At 40.4% G+C, this 15,106-nt stretch overlaps 1 protein-coding gene across 1 annotated transcript in view; it reads left to right on the forward strand.

The window, feature by feature from the left end:
• CHD1L (chromodomain helicase DNA binding protein 1 like) overlaps window positions 1-15,106 on the forward strand; it is a 65,425-nt gene that overhangs the window by 14,640 nt on the left and 35,679 nt on the right. The window contains exons 2-6 of the mRNA XM_070366938.1: window positions 4,579-4,691; window positions 7,294-7,400; window positions 7,966-8,080; window positions 8,673-8,704; window positions 13,418-13,499. Of these exons, the coding sequence (XP_070223039.1) occupies window positions 4,579-4,691; window positions 7,294-7,400; window positions 7,966-8,080; window positions 8,673-8,704; window positions 13,418-13,499 (449 nt within the window). The remainder of the gene's footprint in view (window positions 1-4,578; window positions 4,692-7,293; window positions 7,401-7,965; window positions 8,081-8,672; window positions 8,705-13,417; window positions 13,500-15,106) is intronic.

Genomic DNA, 15,106 nt, shown 5'->3' on the forward strand with positions numbered 1-15,106 from the left:
GGATCTGAAGTTCTCTATTAGTCCAATGGCGTGGTGTCAGTTCCCCCACCACAGGGTCTCAGATCCAAGCCCTGGCCTGGGAACCAAGACCCTGCAAGTCATGTGGCATAGCCAAAAAAAAAAAAGCAATAAACAGAAAAAGAGCAGAACAATACCAAAGGACAAAAATAAGGTAAAATTAGAAAAATTAAAAACATATAGAACAAGAGAACAATAAAAATAAAAGTGGAACAAGACAGAACCACAACAGCAAAAAAATTAAAAAAAAATAATATAAAAATAAAAGATAAAAAAGAAAAAGAGTTCTCTGGTGCTTTCTCTAGCCATGTTCTTGCCCCCCATGGTGAGCTGTAGCCTATCCCTGCCTCCCCAGTAGACCTCAACACTTCTCTGGTTAGGTCTCTGGACTCTCTGTGTCAGCCCCACCTTTGCGTGTGTTCCTCTCACCAGCATCTGTTCCTGAAGCTGGCCTGGAGCACACGTGCCCGCACAGGCCTCCATATGCATGCTCAAAGGGTTGTTGAGCATTTTTTATTGAGGTTTGTTTTTGCTTTGTAGGCTCTTGCTTGCATTGAAAAATTAAATATTTGTCATGTATAATGGAAATATGTTTTCTGACGTGTTATTTGTCTTTTGATTTTGTTGCATGTGTGTATGTATATCAATGATGATGTTTAATAATTCTTTGTAGTCAGAACTTTTAGCCTTGTAGCATGTGAGTTTTGCCATTAGCATTCTGCTTAGAAAGGACTGCTATTCTGAATTTGTACTTAATGGCCTAAATGTTTTTCTTCTAGTATAATTATGGTTTTTCATTTTACATTAAAATTTTCATTTCCCAGAAATTTATTAGGAGAGAACTTGACTCTATTCCTTTCCCCCAAATATGGAACAAAGTGCCTGCTTTTTGGAAATTGCTGACTTAAATAAGTATTTTGTTCTGCGGTAAGCAGTCTTCTTCTTAATAGTGTCAGAGATACATCCCATTCATTTGGTGAACTTTAGAAACTCAAAATACATTGTATCATAAAGGTGTGTTTGGATTGCATTTTTTTTTTTTTTGGAATATGCAGAAAGCTGACAGTTGGCCTTCTGGTTTTTTCCTTCTGGTAATTTACGTCATTTGCCTCTGACTGCTTTTAAGATACTTTCTTTTAAGTTTTTAGAAACCTAATTTGATGTATCTTGGTATATATTTCTTTGGGTTTATTTTTTTATTCTCTTTGAAGTTCATTCAGCTTTTTGAATCTGTAGATCTTTTGCCAAATTGTGGAAATTTTTCCGCCATTCTTTCTTTGAGTACTTTTTTAGCTCTGTCCTGTTTCTCTCTCTTTCTGGGATGCCGATGAATGAATGTAGATATTTTGTTAGAGACTTGCAGTTCCCTGAAGCTCTGTTTTCAGTCTGTTTTCTCTCTGTTTAGATTGAGTAATTTCTGTGGTTCTGCCTTCCAGTTCACTAATTCTTTTTTCTAGTCTGCTATCAAGCCCATCTTCTGAGTTTTTTACTTTGGTTATTGTAGTTGTTAGTATATTATTTTTCTTTGTACTTTCTATTTCTTTACTGATGCTTTCAATTTTTTTTTTCAATTATTTTAATAAACATGTTCATAGTTGCTTGTTGAGGCACTTTTATCATTGCTGGTTTAAAATAAGTGTAACACCTGTATCATCTAGATGTTGGCATTTCTGGATTGTCTTTTTTCATTCAGTTTGAAATCTTCCTGGTTCTTGGTATAATGAATGTTTAATAAAACTGGACTTTTTTTCTTTTAATTTATTTTAGCTGCACAGGGTCTTCATTGTGGCACGTGGGCTTCCCTAGTTGTGGTGTGCAGAGTAAGTTTCCATATGTGGAATCTTAGTTTCCTCATCAGGGATTGAACCTGGGCTTCCTGCATTGGGAGCGTGAAGTCTTATCCCCTGGACCACCAGGGAAGTTCTTACTTTACATATTGAGACTCAAGGTCTCATTTAAACCTTTTGTTCAGTTGTCTATGCTGCTCTAGCAGGGAAAGGTGGTTGCTGCCTTGTTACTACCAGGTGGAAATAGAAATCAGACTCCGCCTCTGAGCTTTTCTTAATACCTGGAAATAGGGAGGGGTTGAGAATGAGAGTACTAGCTCCTAATCTGGTCCCCATGGGCACTGTGCTAGGGGTGGTCTCATTAACCCAAGGCAGTGATAAAAATCCTGAGTCTCCACTAGGCCTCCTTTAACACTGTAGGGCCGGTTGGGGATGGAGCTCATATGATCTAGTAGGAATCTAAGTTCAGGCTCCCTGTGTGGTCTCTACTGACACTGTAGGGGAGGGAAAAGTGAAGTGGGACGGCTTCATTATTGGTGAATGGGATGAAGATCCTGACTGCCTGGTTAGCCGTCTCCAGTACCTTCCTCCTAGGGGTGATGGGAACTTCACTGAATCTCTTGAGGGTGGAGGTCTAGGCTCCCATTTGGACTTTGCTGGTGTGGATGGGGCCACAGATTTTTCCCTTTAGTGTTTGGCTTAACTAGAGTGGTTATTGTCCAGAAGTTATAAGTTTTGTCTCTCTAGGCTTTCTTTTCCCTTTGGCTATGGAAACAGGCTTTTGTTAAACTTTTCTTTACTGTGTACATTGGCATTTCTGGGTGGTTAATTTCTTCACCTCTAAGTCTGAGCTATATGAGGCAAAAAGAAACCCAGGGAACTCATAACTGTTGTTTGCTGGCTCCCAAGGTTACTAACCAGTCTGCCTTCTTTGGCCCCACCTTTTCAGAGTCATCTTGTTATGTTCATTTTCTTTGTAATATTCAGAATTTTTAGTTGTATTATCCAGAGGAATGATGAAAAGAACATCTCTATGTCCCCAAAAGCAGAAGTCTCCAAGGTTCATATTTTAATCTTCTTTAAATTTTCTGGATTTTCCCACATGCAATATGGGGATGATACCTAGCATGAGCTTGTTACTACTTTAAATTGGGTAAATTAATGTACATTGTTTACTACTCTCTCTGGTGTTTAGTGGAGAAGGCAATGGCACCCCACTCCAGTACTCTTGCCTGGAGAATCCCATGGACAGAGGAGCCTGGTGGGCTGCAGTCCATGGGGTCGTTAAGAGTTGGACAGGACTGAGTGACTTCACTTTCACTTTTCACTTTCATGCATTGGAGAAGGAAAGGGCAACCCACTCCAGTATTCTTGCCTGAAGAATCCCAGGGATGGCAGAGCCTGGTGGACCTGCCGTCTGTGGGGTTGCACAGAGTCGGACACGACTGAAGCGACTTAGCAGCAGCTGGTATTTAGTAAGTACTTAATATCAAAAATAGTAATCCTTTATCTGCCTTACTTGCCATCAGTATCTTTTTTTCATTTGTCATTTGCCTTTTAAAAAACGCTTTATTTTTGTTTGCGCTGGTCTTTGTTGCTGCGTGCGTGTTTTCTCTAGTTGCAGTGCGGTCGCTAGTCGCGGTGCACAGCTTCTTACTGCAGTGCCTTCTCTTCTGCAGATCATGGGCTCTAGGGTGTGTGGGCTTCAGTGGTTGGCAGCACCAGAGTGCTCTCTAGAGTGCAGGCTCAGTAGTTGTGGCACAGGAGTTTAGTTGTTCTGCACTATGTGGAATCTCCCCAGACCAGGGATTGAACCCATGTCCCTGGTATTGGCAGGTGGATTCTTAACCACTGGACCACCAGGGAGGTCTGCCTTTTATTTTTATGGAGCGTTTTTTTTTTTAATGTACTAAATTATTGTTTCTTTTCTAAACAAAAATTACATATATAAAGTAAATGTCTTTATTTAAAAATTATAATTATATACCTACATAAAAAATAACTTGTTAATCTTTTAAATGTTTTACAATTGTATGTTGCCCAGTTTCTTTTTAAAGGTGATGAGTTCAAACCAGAGTTTTACTTTTGTTAATAGTTTTTCTATAAAGTATGTTTGGGATTTCCCCCCTTCGGAAGATATGGCTAGTCTCTGAAACTGAATTTCCCCCACCCCACCCCAGAGAAAGAGAGGCAGCAGGAGCTCTCTGGACTTCAGACATCTATTTTCTGCTGTCCTTGTACATTGGTAAACACCGCCGGTGCAACACTGTTTGCATTCTTAACAGCATTGCTTCTGGATTCAAACTTGATTTAATCTCATCCTGTCTTGATTTTTTTTGTTTCCTTTAGCATCCAGTGGCAGATTTAAATGGTTGCAGTTAAGCAAGCAGACAGGTGTATCACCCATGTGTTGTTTTTTGCTGTTACGTTGCATCAGTAAAACCTCATTTCCTAGAATGGACACTGGCATGAGACTCAGGCAGTCTGGAGGCCAGATCCCAGGTTGATTTTCTCATCTGCCAAGTGGATCCTGTAACACTGACAGGCTGTTTTAGGGCTTTGACTATAGTGGTGGCAAAGTTTGTTAAAAAAATAGTGTGAAAGTCAGCAAATATTTGCATATCTGTAACTTCTCAGCAAAAGATACGTCCGGTAGGCTTGGGGTATGGGTAATTAGCCTGTGTTCTTTGGTTGAAGGTCTTGAACATAGCCTGTGTGTGTGCTGAAATGTCTACTCTTCTGACTTGCTGTTTGTTTGTTTTTTTATTTCTAGGGATCCATCTACGCCCTTATCAGCTGCAGGGAGTCAACTGGCTAGCCCAGTGCTTCCACTGTCAGAATGGCTGCATCCTGGGGGATGAGATGGGCTTGGGTAAGACCTGCCAGGTATGTTACTGTGGAGCGAGTACTGTTTACCTCTACTGGAATACCTCCTTACAACTCATTCCTGTTTTTAGCTGCCAACTATTGGGATGTATTTTTATACTAGGAGGTATACAGGTATTTTTATACCTGAGCTTTTGTTACGAGATCATGACCTTGGACTTGGCTTTTCTCATTATGGGGGTGGTTTTGAACTGTCACTACCTTTGTTTTAATCTAACCCTTGACATATAGAATTACAATTAATGGGCAGGATTTTCTATATAAAGCAAATATACCTGTCCCAGGGATCAAATTGGCTCTTCCCTCTTTAGCAATACTTTACTAGTTAACTGGATCACTTTTAATATTAGTCTCCCTCAGTGGATGGTGGGGCTACTTTGCATTTCTCCGCCATGCTAGAGAATTACAGAGGAGGTACTCTGTTTGCTAAAATGACCTGGCCTTCCAGTGGTAGGAATCAGACCTACCTCCTTGGGTAGAATCAGACGTGACTTCCTTGGGCATGGATTACCAGGTTTTGTCTTGAGATTGATCCTGCCAGTAGGATAATCACCAGTACAGCTCATGTTGACAGAGGTCAGCGGTAGTCTTGGATTGATGGAAAGTCCAGACACAGATACCCCTTGGGTTCATCACACAAGGTTTATTCCTCTGTAGTGTACCAAAGAAAGTCAGTGCAGTCAGGGGATACAGCAGAGGCAATTGAGTAGAAACCATGGAAGTATAAGTTTCTTGATTCCAAAGGTTTCATCATTGAACCCACAGAGTGAGTGAAGTTCCCATTAGTCCTTTTAGAAGGACTAACCTCTCCCCTTAAGTCTGACCTCACATAGTAAACATCAAGCTGGAGCAATTCTGCTCAGAGTCTAGTCTGACCATGTTGAAAGTGAAAGTGAATGTTGCTCAGTCATGTCCAACTCTTTGTGACCCCATGGACTATACAGTCCATGGAATTCTCCAGGCCAGAATACTGGAGTGGGTAGCCTTTCCCTTCTCCAAGGGATCTTCCCAAACCAGGGATCAAACCCAGGTCTCCCACATTGCAGGTGGATTATTTTCCAGCTGAGCCACAAGGGAAGCCCAAGAATACTGGAGTGGGTAGCCTATCTCTTCTCCAGCAGATCTTCCTGACCCAGGAATCGAACCAGTGTCTCCTGCGTTGCAGGTGGATTCTTTACCAACTGAGCTATCAAGGAAGCCCCTGACCATGTTGGCGATGCCTTAATCTAGATGTACCTCATCAGTCTTGGGGTTTTTCAGGATACAGTATGACTTCTGAGCATGGTTCCCCAAGGTAGCTATTTATCACTCTCAGATGTCTCAGGCAGTAATCCTGGTTCTAGTATATTCCTGAACTGAGAGCTGTGGAACAAAGAGAAGTATCCCAGTGTTTCTGGGAGGCAGGCCAATGGACTCTTAGATTCAGGTACAGAGCCCTCTGCGTAGTCTCCCGTGCAGTATCCATTTATCATGGCAAGCTTTTAAAGAAACTTCTCTAGTCAAAAATGTGTACAGCCAGGTCCTAAAATAGGCTATTAGGCTTTACAGAGATTTTCAATTTAGACCCTGACGTGGGTTTATGAGGCATTATTTTTTGTTTGTTTTCCTCACTGGAATGTGTGCCCCAGGAGAGCTAGGAGTTTTGTTTATTTTGTTAACTGTTCTACACCAGAGTTCAGAATAGAGCCCGGTGAACAGAGGGCACTCCATTAGTGCATGGGCTTCCCAGGTGGTGCTGGTGGTAATACAATGCTTAGTCACTCAGTTGTGTTCAACTCTTTGCGAGCCCATGGACTGTAGCCCACCAGGCCTCCTCTGTCCATGGAATTCTCCAGGCAAGAATACTGGAGTGGGTTGCCATGCCATCCTCATGCTAGTGGTAAAGAACCTGCCTACCGGTGCAGGTAGACATAAAGAGATGTGGGTTCGATCCCTGGGATGGGAAGATCCCCTGGAGGAGGGCACAGAAGCTCACTCCAGTATTCCTGCCAGGAGAATCCCGTGGACAGAGGAGCCTGGCGGACTGCAGTCCCTGGGATTGCTGAGTTGGATAGACTGAAGCAGATTAGTGTGCAAGCATGCACGCATAAATCCATGTGGGGGGAAGTTAGGAAGGAAGGAAAACATCCTCCTTTAGGAGACCTGGCCAACAGCAGAGGCCAGCGTGTGGTTGGTCGTCTTCGCAGTCATATCTTGATTCTTCTTAGCATGTGTTTTTAGAGCATTCCTAACTTTGTGCCTCATTTGCCTTGTTTTCATTGATTTCTGCTGTCTGTCCCTGATACTTTCCTTTGTATGAAAGGTTCAGTTACATAAATTTTGAGCACTATTGCTTGTTGACTGTTGATGTAATTGAGTACCGTCAATGTCTTCGGCAATTGTATCAAATCTTACCTGATTTCACTCTAGGAATGGATGACTCTCCTAATGTGTGCTAGATTGTACATTATTTTTTTGTAAAGCCAGTCTTGTTTAATAGATTGTGTTTATACTGTATTCTTTTTGATGCAATTATAGGTGTTCTCTGCAAGGCTGTGGGAACTTTATAATTATTTCTCATGTGGAAAGGTGATCAAAACTGCCTTCTTTTTCTGTGTTCCAGACTATTGCACTCTTCATTTATTTGGCAGGAAGATTAAATGATGAAGGACCATTTCTGATTCTTTGTCCCTTGTCTGTTTTGAGCAACTGGAAAGAAGAGATGGAGAGGTACAGAGGAGTAGATGTAGTTGAAAATTTTTTTTTACTTTTTTTTCTGGGTACTGTGTGAAATATGATAAAACAACATATTGTCCTAAGCAGTGAGTTTATTTTTTCCAGAAAACTCTGACCTGAGGCAGTGTAGAGAAAGAATGAGGATCAGATGAGGGAGGGAGGGTCCAATGGATGTTTTTGTTGCCTTTTGGCAATTTGAAGGTCAGTACTCGTTTTTAGTAAATTTGCTGAACTGAGGAAGAAACCATCCTTTTCATAGTGATACAGTGACATTTCATAGGAAGTAATGAATGTGGGAAAATATTTTTCTTTTAAGAATTAACACAAGGTCCTTTTAGATGTTCATCTGACCCTTCTCCCTCTTCACATGGGGACTTAGTCACCCTTAGGTTTGTCCATTACTCTAGTTGGGGTTTCAGGGTCTCAGGACTCGTTCTGGCTGCAAAGCATCCTGAGGTCTGTACATCTGCAATCCTTCCATGAAATGTCATTTTCCAGACATGCACCCCTTGTCCGTGGCTCTGTGTTTGTGTTCATTTACCTCTTTTCTTGGATTCAGATTTGCTCCAGGTCTTTCCTGTGTAACATATGCAGGTGACAAGGACAAGAGAGCCTGCCTACAGCAAGACCTGAAGCAGGAGTCACGTTTTCATGTGCTGCTAACTACCTATGAGGTATCTGTTTGTTTTTCTACAGCCAGAACTCTTAACCTGGGACCTTAGAGGTTGTAGAATCCTCTGGAATTATATTTAGTTTTTTTGAGGGCTCATGTTATTCTAGGAGGAAAGTCTGAGGAAAGTCTGTTTTCATTTGATTCTCACAGAGGTCCTGTGAGCAAAGGGAGTGAAAAACTATTGTTAGTTCGATATCTCTCCCTCTTTCTTGGTGGATCAAGGGGGAGGGCTTCCCAAGGAGGCAGCACTTGAGCTGTCTTTTGGGCAATGAGTAGAAGAAGGTAGGATGGGCTGAGGCATCATCTGTTACTAGAGGATGGGAAAGGAAGATGAAGATACTTAGTTCTCGTCTCTGTTCTCGTTCTTCAAGCTAAGAATGTCCAGACTCCTGTAAGCAAGCCCTTCTACGCGTTCATGCCTCCCTTTGTCTGTAAGATGCTGCCACCCAGAGGTTATGCTCGGAACTCTTGTACATAGTCAATGAATGAGACAGCTAAATCCAATAGTTTAGGAGAGTTAATAAAAGACTAGCTTAGTAATGTCAGAAGTATATCAATATCAGCCTTTACAATGCGTTTTCCTTAATTTTCAGATTTGCTTGAAAGATGCATCTTTTCTAAAGTCGTGAGTATGTTGCACTACTTCAGAAATTGTCCTGAATGTGTCATGAGAGTAATGTCTTTCCTTCACATTTTTTCCCCTGGTTTGTCATCTGTGAGTCTTACCGGGTGTGTGGCACGGCAGGAGTCTTACAGTCCAAGCCCGTACTCTTTACTGTGTCTACGTAGATTCCCTGACTTAACCTCTGTGAACTTCAGCTTCTTTATCTGTAAAATGAGGACAGCTGCTGTGAGGATTAAGTGAGATAAGCTGTATGTGGTGGGTGGTTAGTAGATACCAGATTCTTTACATCACAGCTTGTATAGATGCCTGTCAGGACTGCTGTGTGGAAATTCTACTACAACACAGGGGAATTATTTGAGCTTTTTTCTGGAAAAATCCTAAAATAGCCATCAGTGCTATAAAGTTAACTTTTTATTTTTTAAATAATTTTATTTATTATTTTGGCTGTGCCTCGTCTTCATTGCTGCACAGGCTTTTTCTTTTCTCTAGTTGTGACAAATAGAAGCTACTCTCTAGTTGCGGTGCACAGACTTCTCACGTGGTGGCCTCTCATCGCGGAGCACGGGCTCAAGAGCTGTGGCGCACGGGCTTAGTTGCTCTGCAGCATGTGGGACCTTCCTGGCCAGGGATCAGACCTGTGTCCCCTTCATTGGCAGGTGGATTCTTTACCACTGAGCCACCAGGAAAGCCCTAAAATTAGCTTTTTAGAGAGGGATTTTTAAGTAAATTTCTTTCCAGTTATTGGCTTACAGGTCTCAAATCAGCTCATAAAGTACAGGCAACTTAGGTGTAACTCTTATACTACCTGGTACTTATACAGTGGTAGGGATGCTGTGTTGCAGTATGTGGTTAAGCCAACACTTACCTTATAAATTAAACAAGAGCTCAGTTTTGGGTGAATAAGAAGATATATTGACAGTTTCATTCTCATAGCATGTGTACTTATGGTTAGGTGGGGTTTGTTTCTTTAATATTCAGGACCTTTACAGAGTGCTTTATCAATAATATAAATGTTATTTCATACCCAGGCTCTTCTGAGTTGGATTTTTATTTTCATCTTATTTTGAAACACTAAAGACTCAGTCACAGATTTCATGACTTCCATGTAGTGTTTTGTTTCATTCATGTTTCATTTAAATACGCGTATTACTTTACTTTTCTTAAAAAAAGGATACGCTTTCCCTCTCACTTCTTTTTTATTGTCAACATCCAACTTAATATGTATTAAAGATCTCTTCTCTGGAAAGACATTGTTCTGGGAGTTACCAGCAACACCAGGAAAGTAAACCATACGGTGACCCCAAGTGAACATAAAACTCCAGTAGAGTTAATAAGAGGTATAGATATCCATAATATCCATAATATTAGGCAATATATGGAAAGTCTCAAAAGGCAAGAAGATTAGGACATAGATGTTATTGGGTACTTTCCATAAATTATCCTATTGAATCAGCATGAAAACCTTAATAAGTAGGTATCGTCATCCATTTTATAGATGAGAATGGTAAGAGATGAGGTGTGACCCATCCCAGGGCACATTGCTAGTAAATGGCAAAGCAAACCTCCAAACCCACTTTGTTGTAGAGCTTTTTAAAAGAGAACTTTCTGAAGTATTTAAATGCACTGGAGTTTTACATTTTCAGTAGAAATATAATCTTTCTATATGAGATTATTATCTTAAATCCATTCGAAGTGAATTCAAGAAACTAAGTAGTAAAGGGACATTTATAATGTTTACTCATTATGACCCCTAAGAACACAGTTGTGTTCTTTTGATGTATTTGGCAGGGTTATACTTTGTATGACTGTACTGCATACTGAGAACAGCCTGAAAGTGTAATGCAATCTCAGCCCTAAAGAGGCTTATTAGGGAGGGTTGAGACTGTGCATGTAACAATATGAAAAATAGGAAAGTTTTTTGATAATAAACATAAAATCTTTGGATCAAGAGGATTAGAAACTACTTTTCCCACTCTCCATTCAGTCCTGGAATTCCCTCCACCCCTTCCTCTCCAGGGAGCATCCCTTGGCATGTCCTTTAGAGAGTAATTTGACAACCTTCTGTTACTGAGCCCAAATTCACCTCCTTACAGTCTGATTCATTAAACATGCTTTTTACTGGTTGCTTTTATATGTAAAAACCTGAATATTGAGACTTCCTTGGTGGTCCAGTGGTTAAGAACAACCCATGCCTCCATTGCAGGGCCATGGGTTTGATCCCTGGTTGGGGAACTGAGATCTCACATGCCACACTGTGTGGCAAAATGAATTAAAAGAATAGAAATTAAAGAAAAAAAATCTGAGTATACAGCTCTTAATACCATAATAATACTGTAATGATCTTAACAGATTAATACCTAATCTAAGCTGAATGGTCATTTAAACAGGAGCCAGGCACTGTCCTGTAGCCCCTTGAAAAGGGCTCACACCCTTGTCATGCTGTGACCAGCGTCCAAGATCAGCTGGACTCTTACTCCTCATGATCCTTCAGTGCAACTCCTGCTACCCGGCAGGAGTGACCCTGATTCCTGCACCCTCTCTTGGACCCAGTTCTTCCCTCTACCTGCACCACTCAGTAGGTGAATGGGCCTAAGTGTCTGTCTCTGTACCCATTTTCTGGATTTTCTCTGTGGCCTCAGAGGAAGAAGGCTTCCTCCTCTTTTAAGGTCAACCTCTGCTCAAGATCTTCCTCTAATATTTGAGGGATTTTAATTTCCATATATCTTTCCAGTGTTCTGCTTTACTTGTACGTACATTTAGTTGTTTTTAATATGTAAGTATGTATGTATTTTTGATCGTGTCAGGGTCTTGGTTGCAGCCCTCTGGATCTCTCATTGTGGTGTGCTGGTGCATGGGCTTATTGTTGCGATGTGCAGGCTTCTCTCTAGGTGTGGCTCACAGGCTTCAGAGCGTGTAGGCTCTAATTTGTGGCCCTTGGGGTCTCTATTTGAGATGCACAGGCTCAGTAGTTGTGGACCATGGACTTAGTTGTCCTGCAGCATGTGGGATCTTAGTTCCCCGCCCAGGGATTAAACCTGCATTGGAAGCTGGATTCTTAACCACTGAAACACTAGGGGAAGTCCTGTACATTTAGTTTTTTAAGTATAAGAATAATGTAATGGGATTACAGAATGTTTACAAATGAGATAAGAGCCTCATAACTTCCACTTTATTATCTTTTGCATGGTTTTTATTATATATATATTATATAAATATATAATATTTATATTTTTAGTTATATAGGCCTTTTAAATTATAACATATTTATCATTTAAAATGCTGTGTTTCATCACCCATTATTGGACCTATTATTATTTTCAGGTTTTTTGCTGTTTTAAATAATGCAGCTTTGAACATAGTAATACATACATATTTTAAATTTTTTTGTGGGCTAAACAGCTTCCCAGGAGTATATACAGAGGATATCTTCTTGGGAATTTGTGGTCATAACTATTATGCTACCAAAGGGCACTGGCATAGCCACCAGTGACTTCTACATTAACAGTGCCAGTGATGTATCTTCTTGTTGTAACATTTGATCTGTTCACCACATCCCCATTTTTTATAATTTATTTATTTATTGGTTGCACTGGGTATTCCTTGCTGCTGCTAAGTTGCTAAGTCACGTCAGTCGTGGCCGACTCTGTGCGACCCCATAGACAGCAGCCCACTGGGCTCCCCCATCCCTGGGATTCTCCAGGCAAGAACACTGGAGTGGGTTGCCATTTCCTTCTCCAGTGAATGAAAGTGAAAAGTGAAAGTGAAGTCGCTTAGTCGTGTCTGACTCTTCACGACCGCATGGACTGTAGCCTACCAGGCTCCTCTGTCCGTGGGATTTCCCAGGCAAGAGTACTGGAGTGCAGTGCCATTGCCTTCTCTGATTCCTTGCTGCTTGACAGCTTTCTCTAGTAGCAGCGAGCAGGAGCTACTCTTCAGTGCAGGGCACAGGCTTCTCATTGCAGTGGCTTCTCTTGTTGCAGAGCACAGGCTCTAGGCACATGGACTTCAGAAATTGTGACTTGTGCGCACTAGAGTGTGGGCTCAATAGTTGTGGTGCAGGAGCTTAGTTGTTCTGCAGCATATGGGATCTTCCCAGACCAGGGATTGAACCTGTGTTCCCTGCATTGGCAGGCAGATTCTTTTCCACTGTACCACCTGGGAAGTCTGCCATGTCCCCATTTTAAAATCACACTTTTTTTTTTAGCTAACGTGACATCATTGTGTCTTGATTTTTCTTCTGGGTCTGTATCTTAGTTCTGCCTCATACTAACTTTATGACCTTAACTGAGCTTTAGTATCAGTCTTTTTTATCAGTATTTTTTATATTAGTAAAAAGGGCACAATAATGTCTACTCATTTTATTTTTGGGGGTTAAATAACATACCTAAAGCTCCAAACTTTAGGTATGTTAAAGTGGCACATAGTAAATGGTTGTGTTTCCTTCTGCTTTCTGTCTCCAGCGCCTCTTTTCTACCTTCAATGCATAGAACTTTTCCATCTCAGAAAATAAATTCCCTTAATTTTACTACATTATCCAGATATTGCCTGATGTACTTGGTCGGCTCTTGGAGAAGGCAATTTGGGTGTGTTTCTAACAGAATGGGCTTGATATTGGTCTTCCCAGAAAGAGTCTTAGTTTTGTAGTAAGACTTTTGGGTGTGAGATATGTGTTTGAGTTATATAAAACTGAAAACATGGATGTTCCCCTTACAGCTTCCCTTGGAGTGTTCTTGTTGTGGATGAAGCTCACAGGTTGAAAAACCAAAGCTCCTTGCTGCATAAGACTCTTTCAGAGGTAAACTCATAGGATGCTTTTAGTTTGTATATCACTCCCTTTTAAAAAATGTTAGTATTAGTTTGGTCCTGTATAGAGCCAATTAAATTGACACATTTTTTTCAGTGAGATTTCTGCAGAGTTCAGTGAACATTTTATGGTGACAGAAGTAATGCTTAACATGTCCTAGTTTCTCTTGTCTTTTACATAGGAGATAATGTTTATTAAAAATCTGGTTGTCAAATGAATAGGACTCTACCCCAGGATAATACGTTGTATTTTTGGAAATGCTTCAACTGTCTTTTTGATTTTCAGTTTCTTTAAAAATAATCTTAATGTAGTTTTTCTGTCTGCAATAACAAACATATCTGACATATTTATTGTACCACTCCCCCATTTACCTGTTTAAAAAATTTGACAATTCAGAGTCATGAACAGACTAATTTCATGCCATTGAATATTCCCTTCAGTCTCACCTGTCTCTGTCATACTTTTTTGAGTATGAAACCTTTGATCTTACTCCATTCAGTTCTCTGGCATCATTCTGGCAAAGCAGATGAGAAATGTCATTGTAGCCTTACATTTGCCCTCTTTTCTGAGGAACCAGTTGAAGAGCTTATGAGTATGAAGTGCCCATCTTGTTGCTGACCTAGTAAAGACTTATTAATTCCTGTGACCTGGTGTGCAAATTTCTGGGATTGTCATTGACTTTTGGTCCCTTTTCCTATAATAGATCAATTAATGAATTTAGAGGTCATTTGGAGGAAAGTCTTAGATCTGAATTCTTTATTTACTGGTTAAAAGTTAACAGTTTTTAGTGTTTAAATGCAGATATGGCCACTATTATTATTATTACCCCGATCTCAAAGATTGCTGTCCCCTAGTAGGGCCCCCTCTGCTCTGTGGTGTCCTTTGCCTTCTTTTTAAGGACTCTTTAATACTGTCTCTTTTCCAAAAGATTGTCATATCCAGCACCTAAGAGACTCTAAGATACTGCTTCATCAGCTGCTATGCCAGTTTATTGATTTATAGTGGGAAAAGAGAAGCAGGAAAGGAAGTAAACACAGTAAAGGAAGCCTGTGTTTGGAGTGGGGAAGCTAAAGTCTATTGCTGGCTCCAGAGCCTTTTCTTCTTCTTGGTAAGGAAACAGGCTCAGAGGAGATTGTTTTATGTTTTCTGAGTATCCTTTTTAGGTGAGGTTTGAACTGCAGACAGCTAGTTGGTCAGGAAAAAAACACGTTTATTGATTGGGCTGAGAGGCGGGGAGAAGGGTACTGCCTTTTATTTTCTCCTCTTCCAAATACTATTTTCAGCTTGTTTGTAAAATTTGGAAGAAACCTAAATGTCAATATAGGAATTGATTATACTGTACAATTTGTGGTATACCCAAACAGTATATTTACAGAGTAAGGCTGCCATGAAAAATTATGTAGAAGAATATTTAATAATGTAGGAAATATTTGCAAAATATTTTATACAAAAAAGTTTCCAAAATTTTAAATATAAGCAGAGATTGTCTCTAGGCTTCTTTTTCCCGATTATAACTTTTGATGCTGAATGAACCCTGCTTTGAATTAAAATGTTAATCCATGTGATAGTGTAATTTCATTTTAGTGATTGACAACCTT

This window comes from Bos mutus, chromosome 3 (assembly GCF_027580195.1).
Source record: "Bos mutus isolate GX-2022 chromosome 3, NWIPB_WYAK_1.1, whole genome shotgun sequence".
Taxonomy (NCBI): domain Eukaryota; kingdom Metazoa; phylum Chordata; class Mammalia; order Artiodactyla; family Bovidae; genus Bos; species Bos mutus.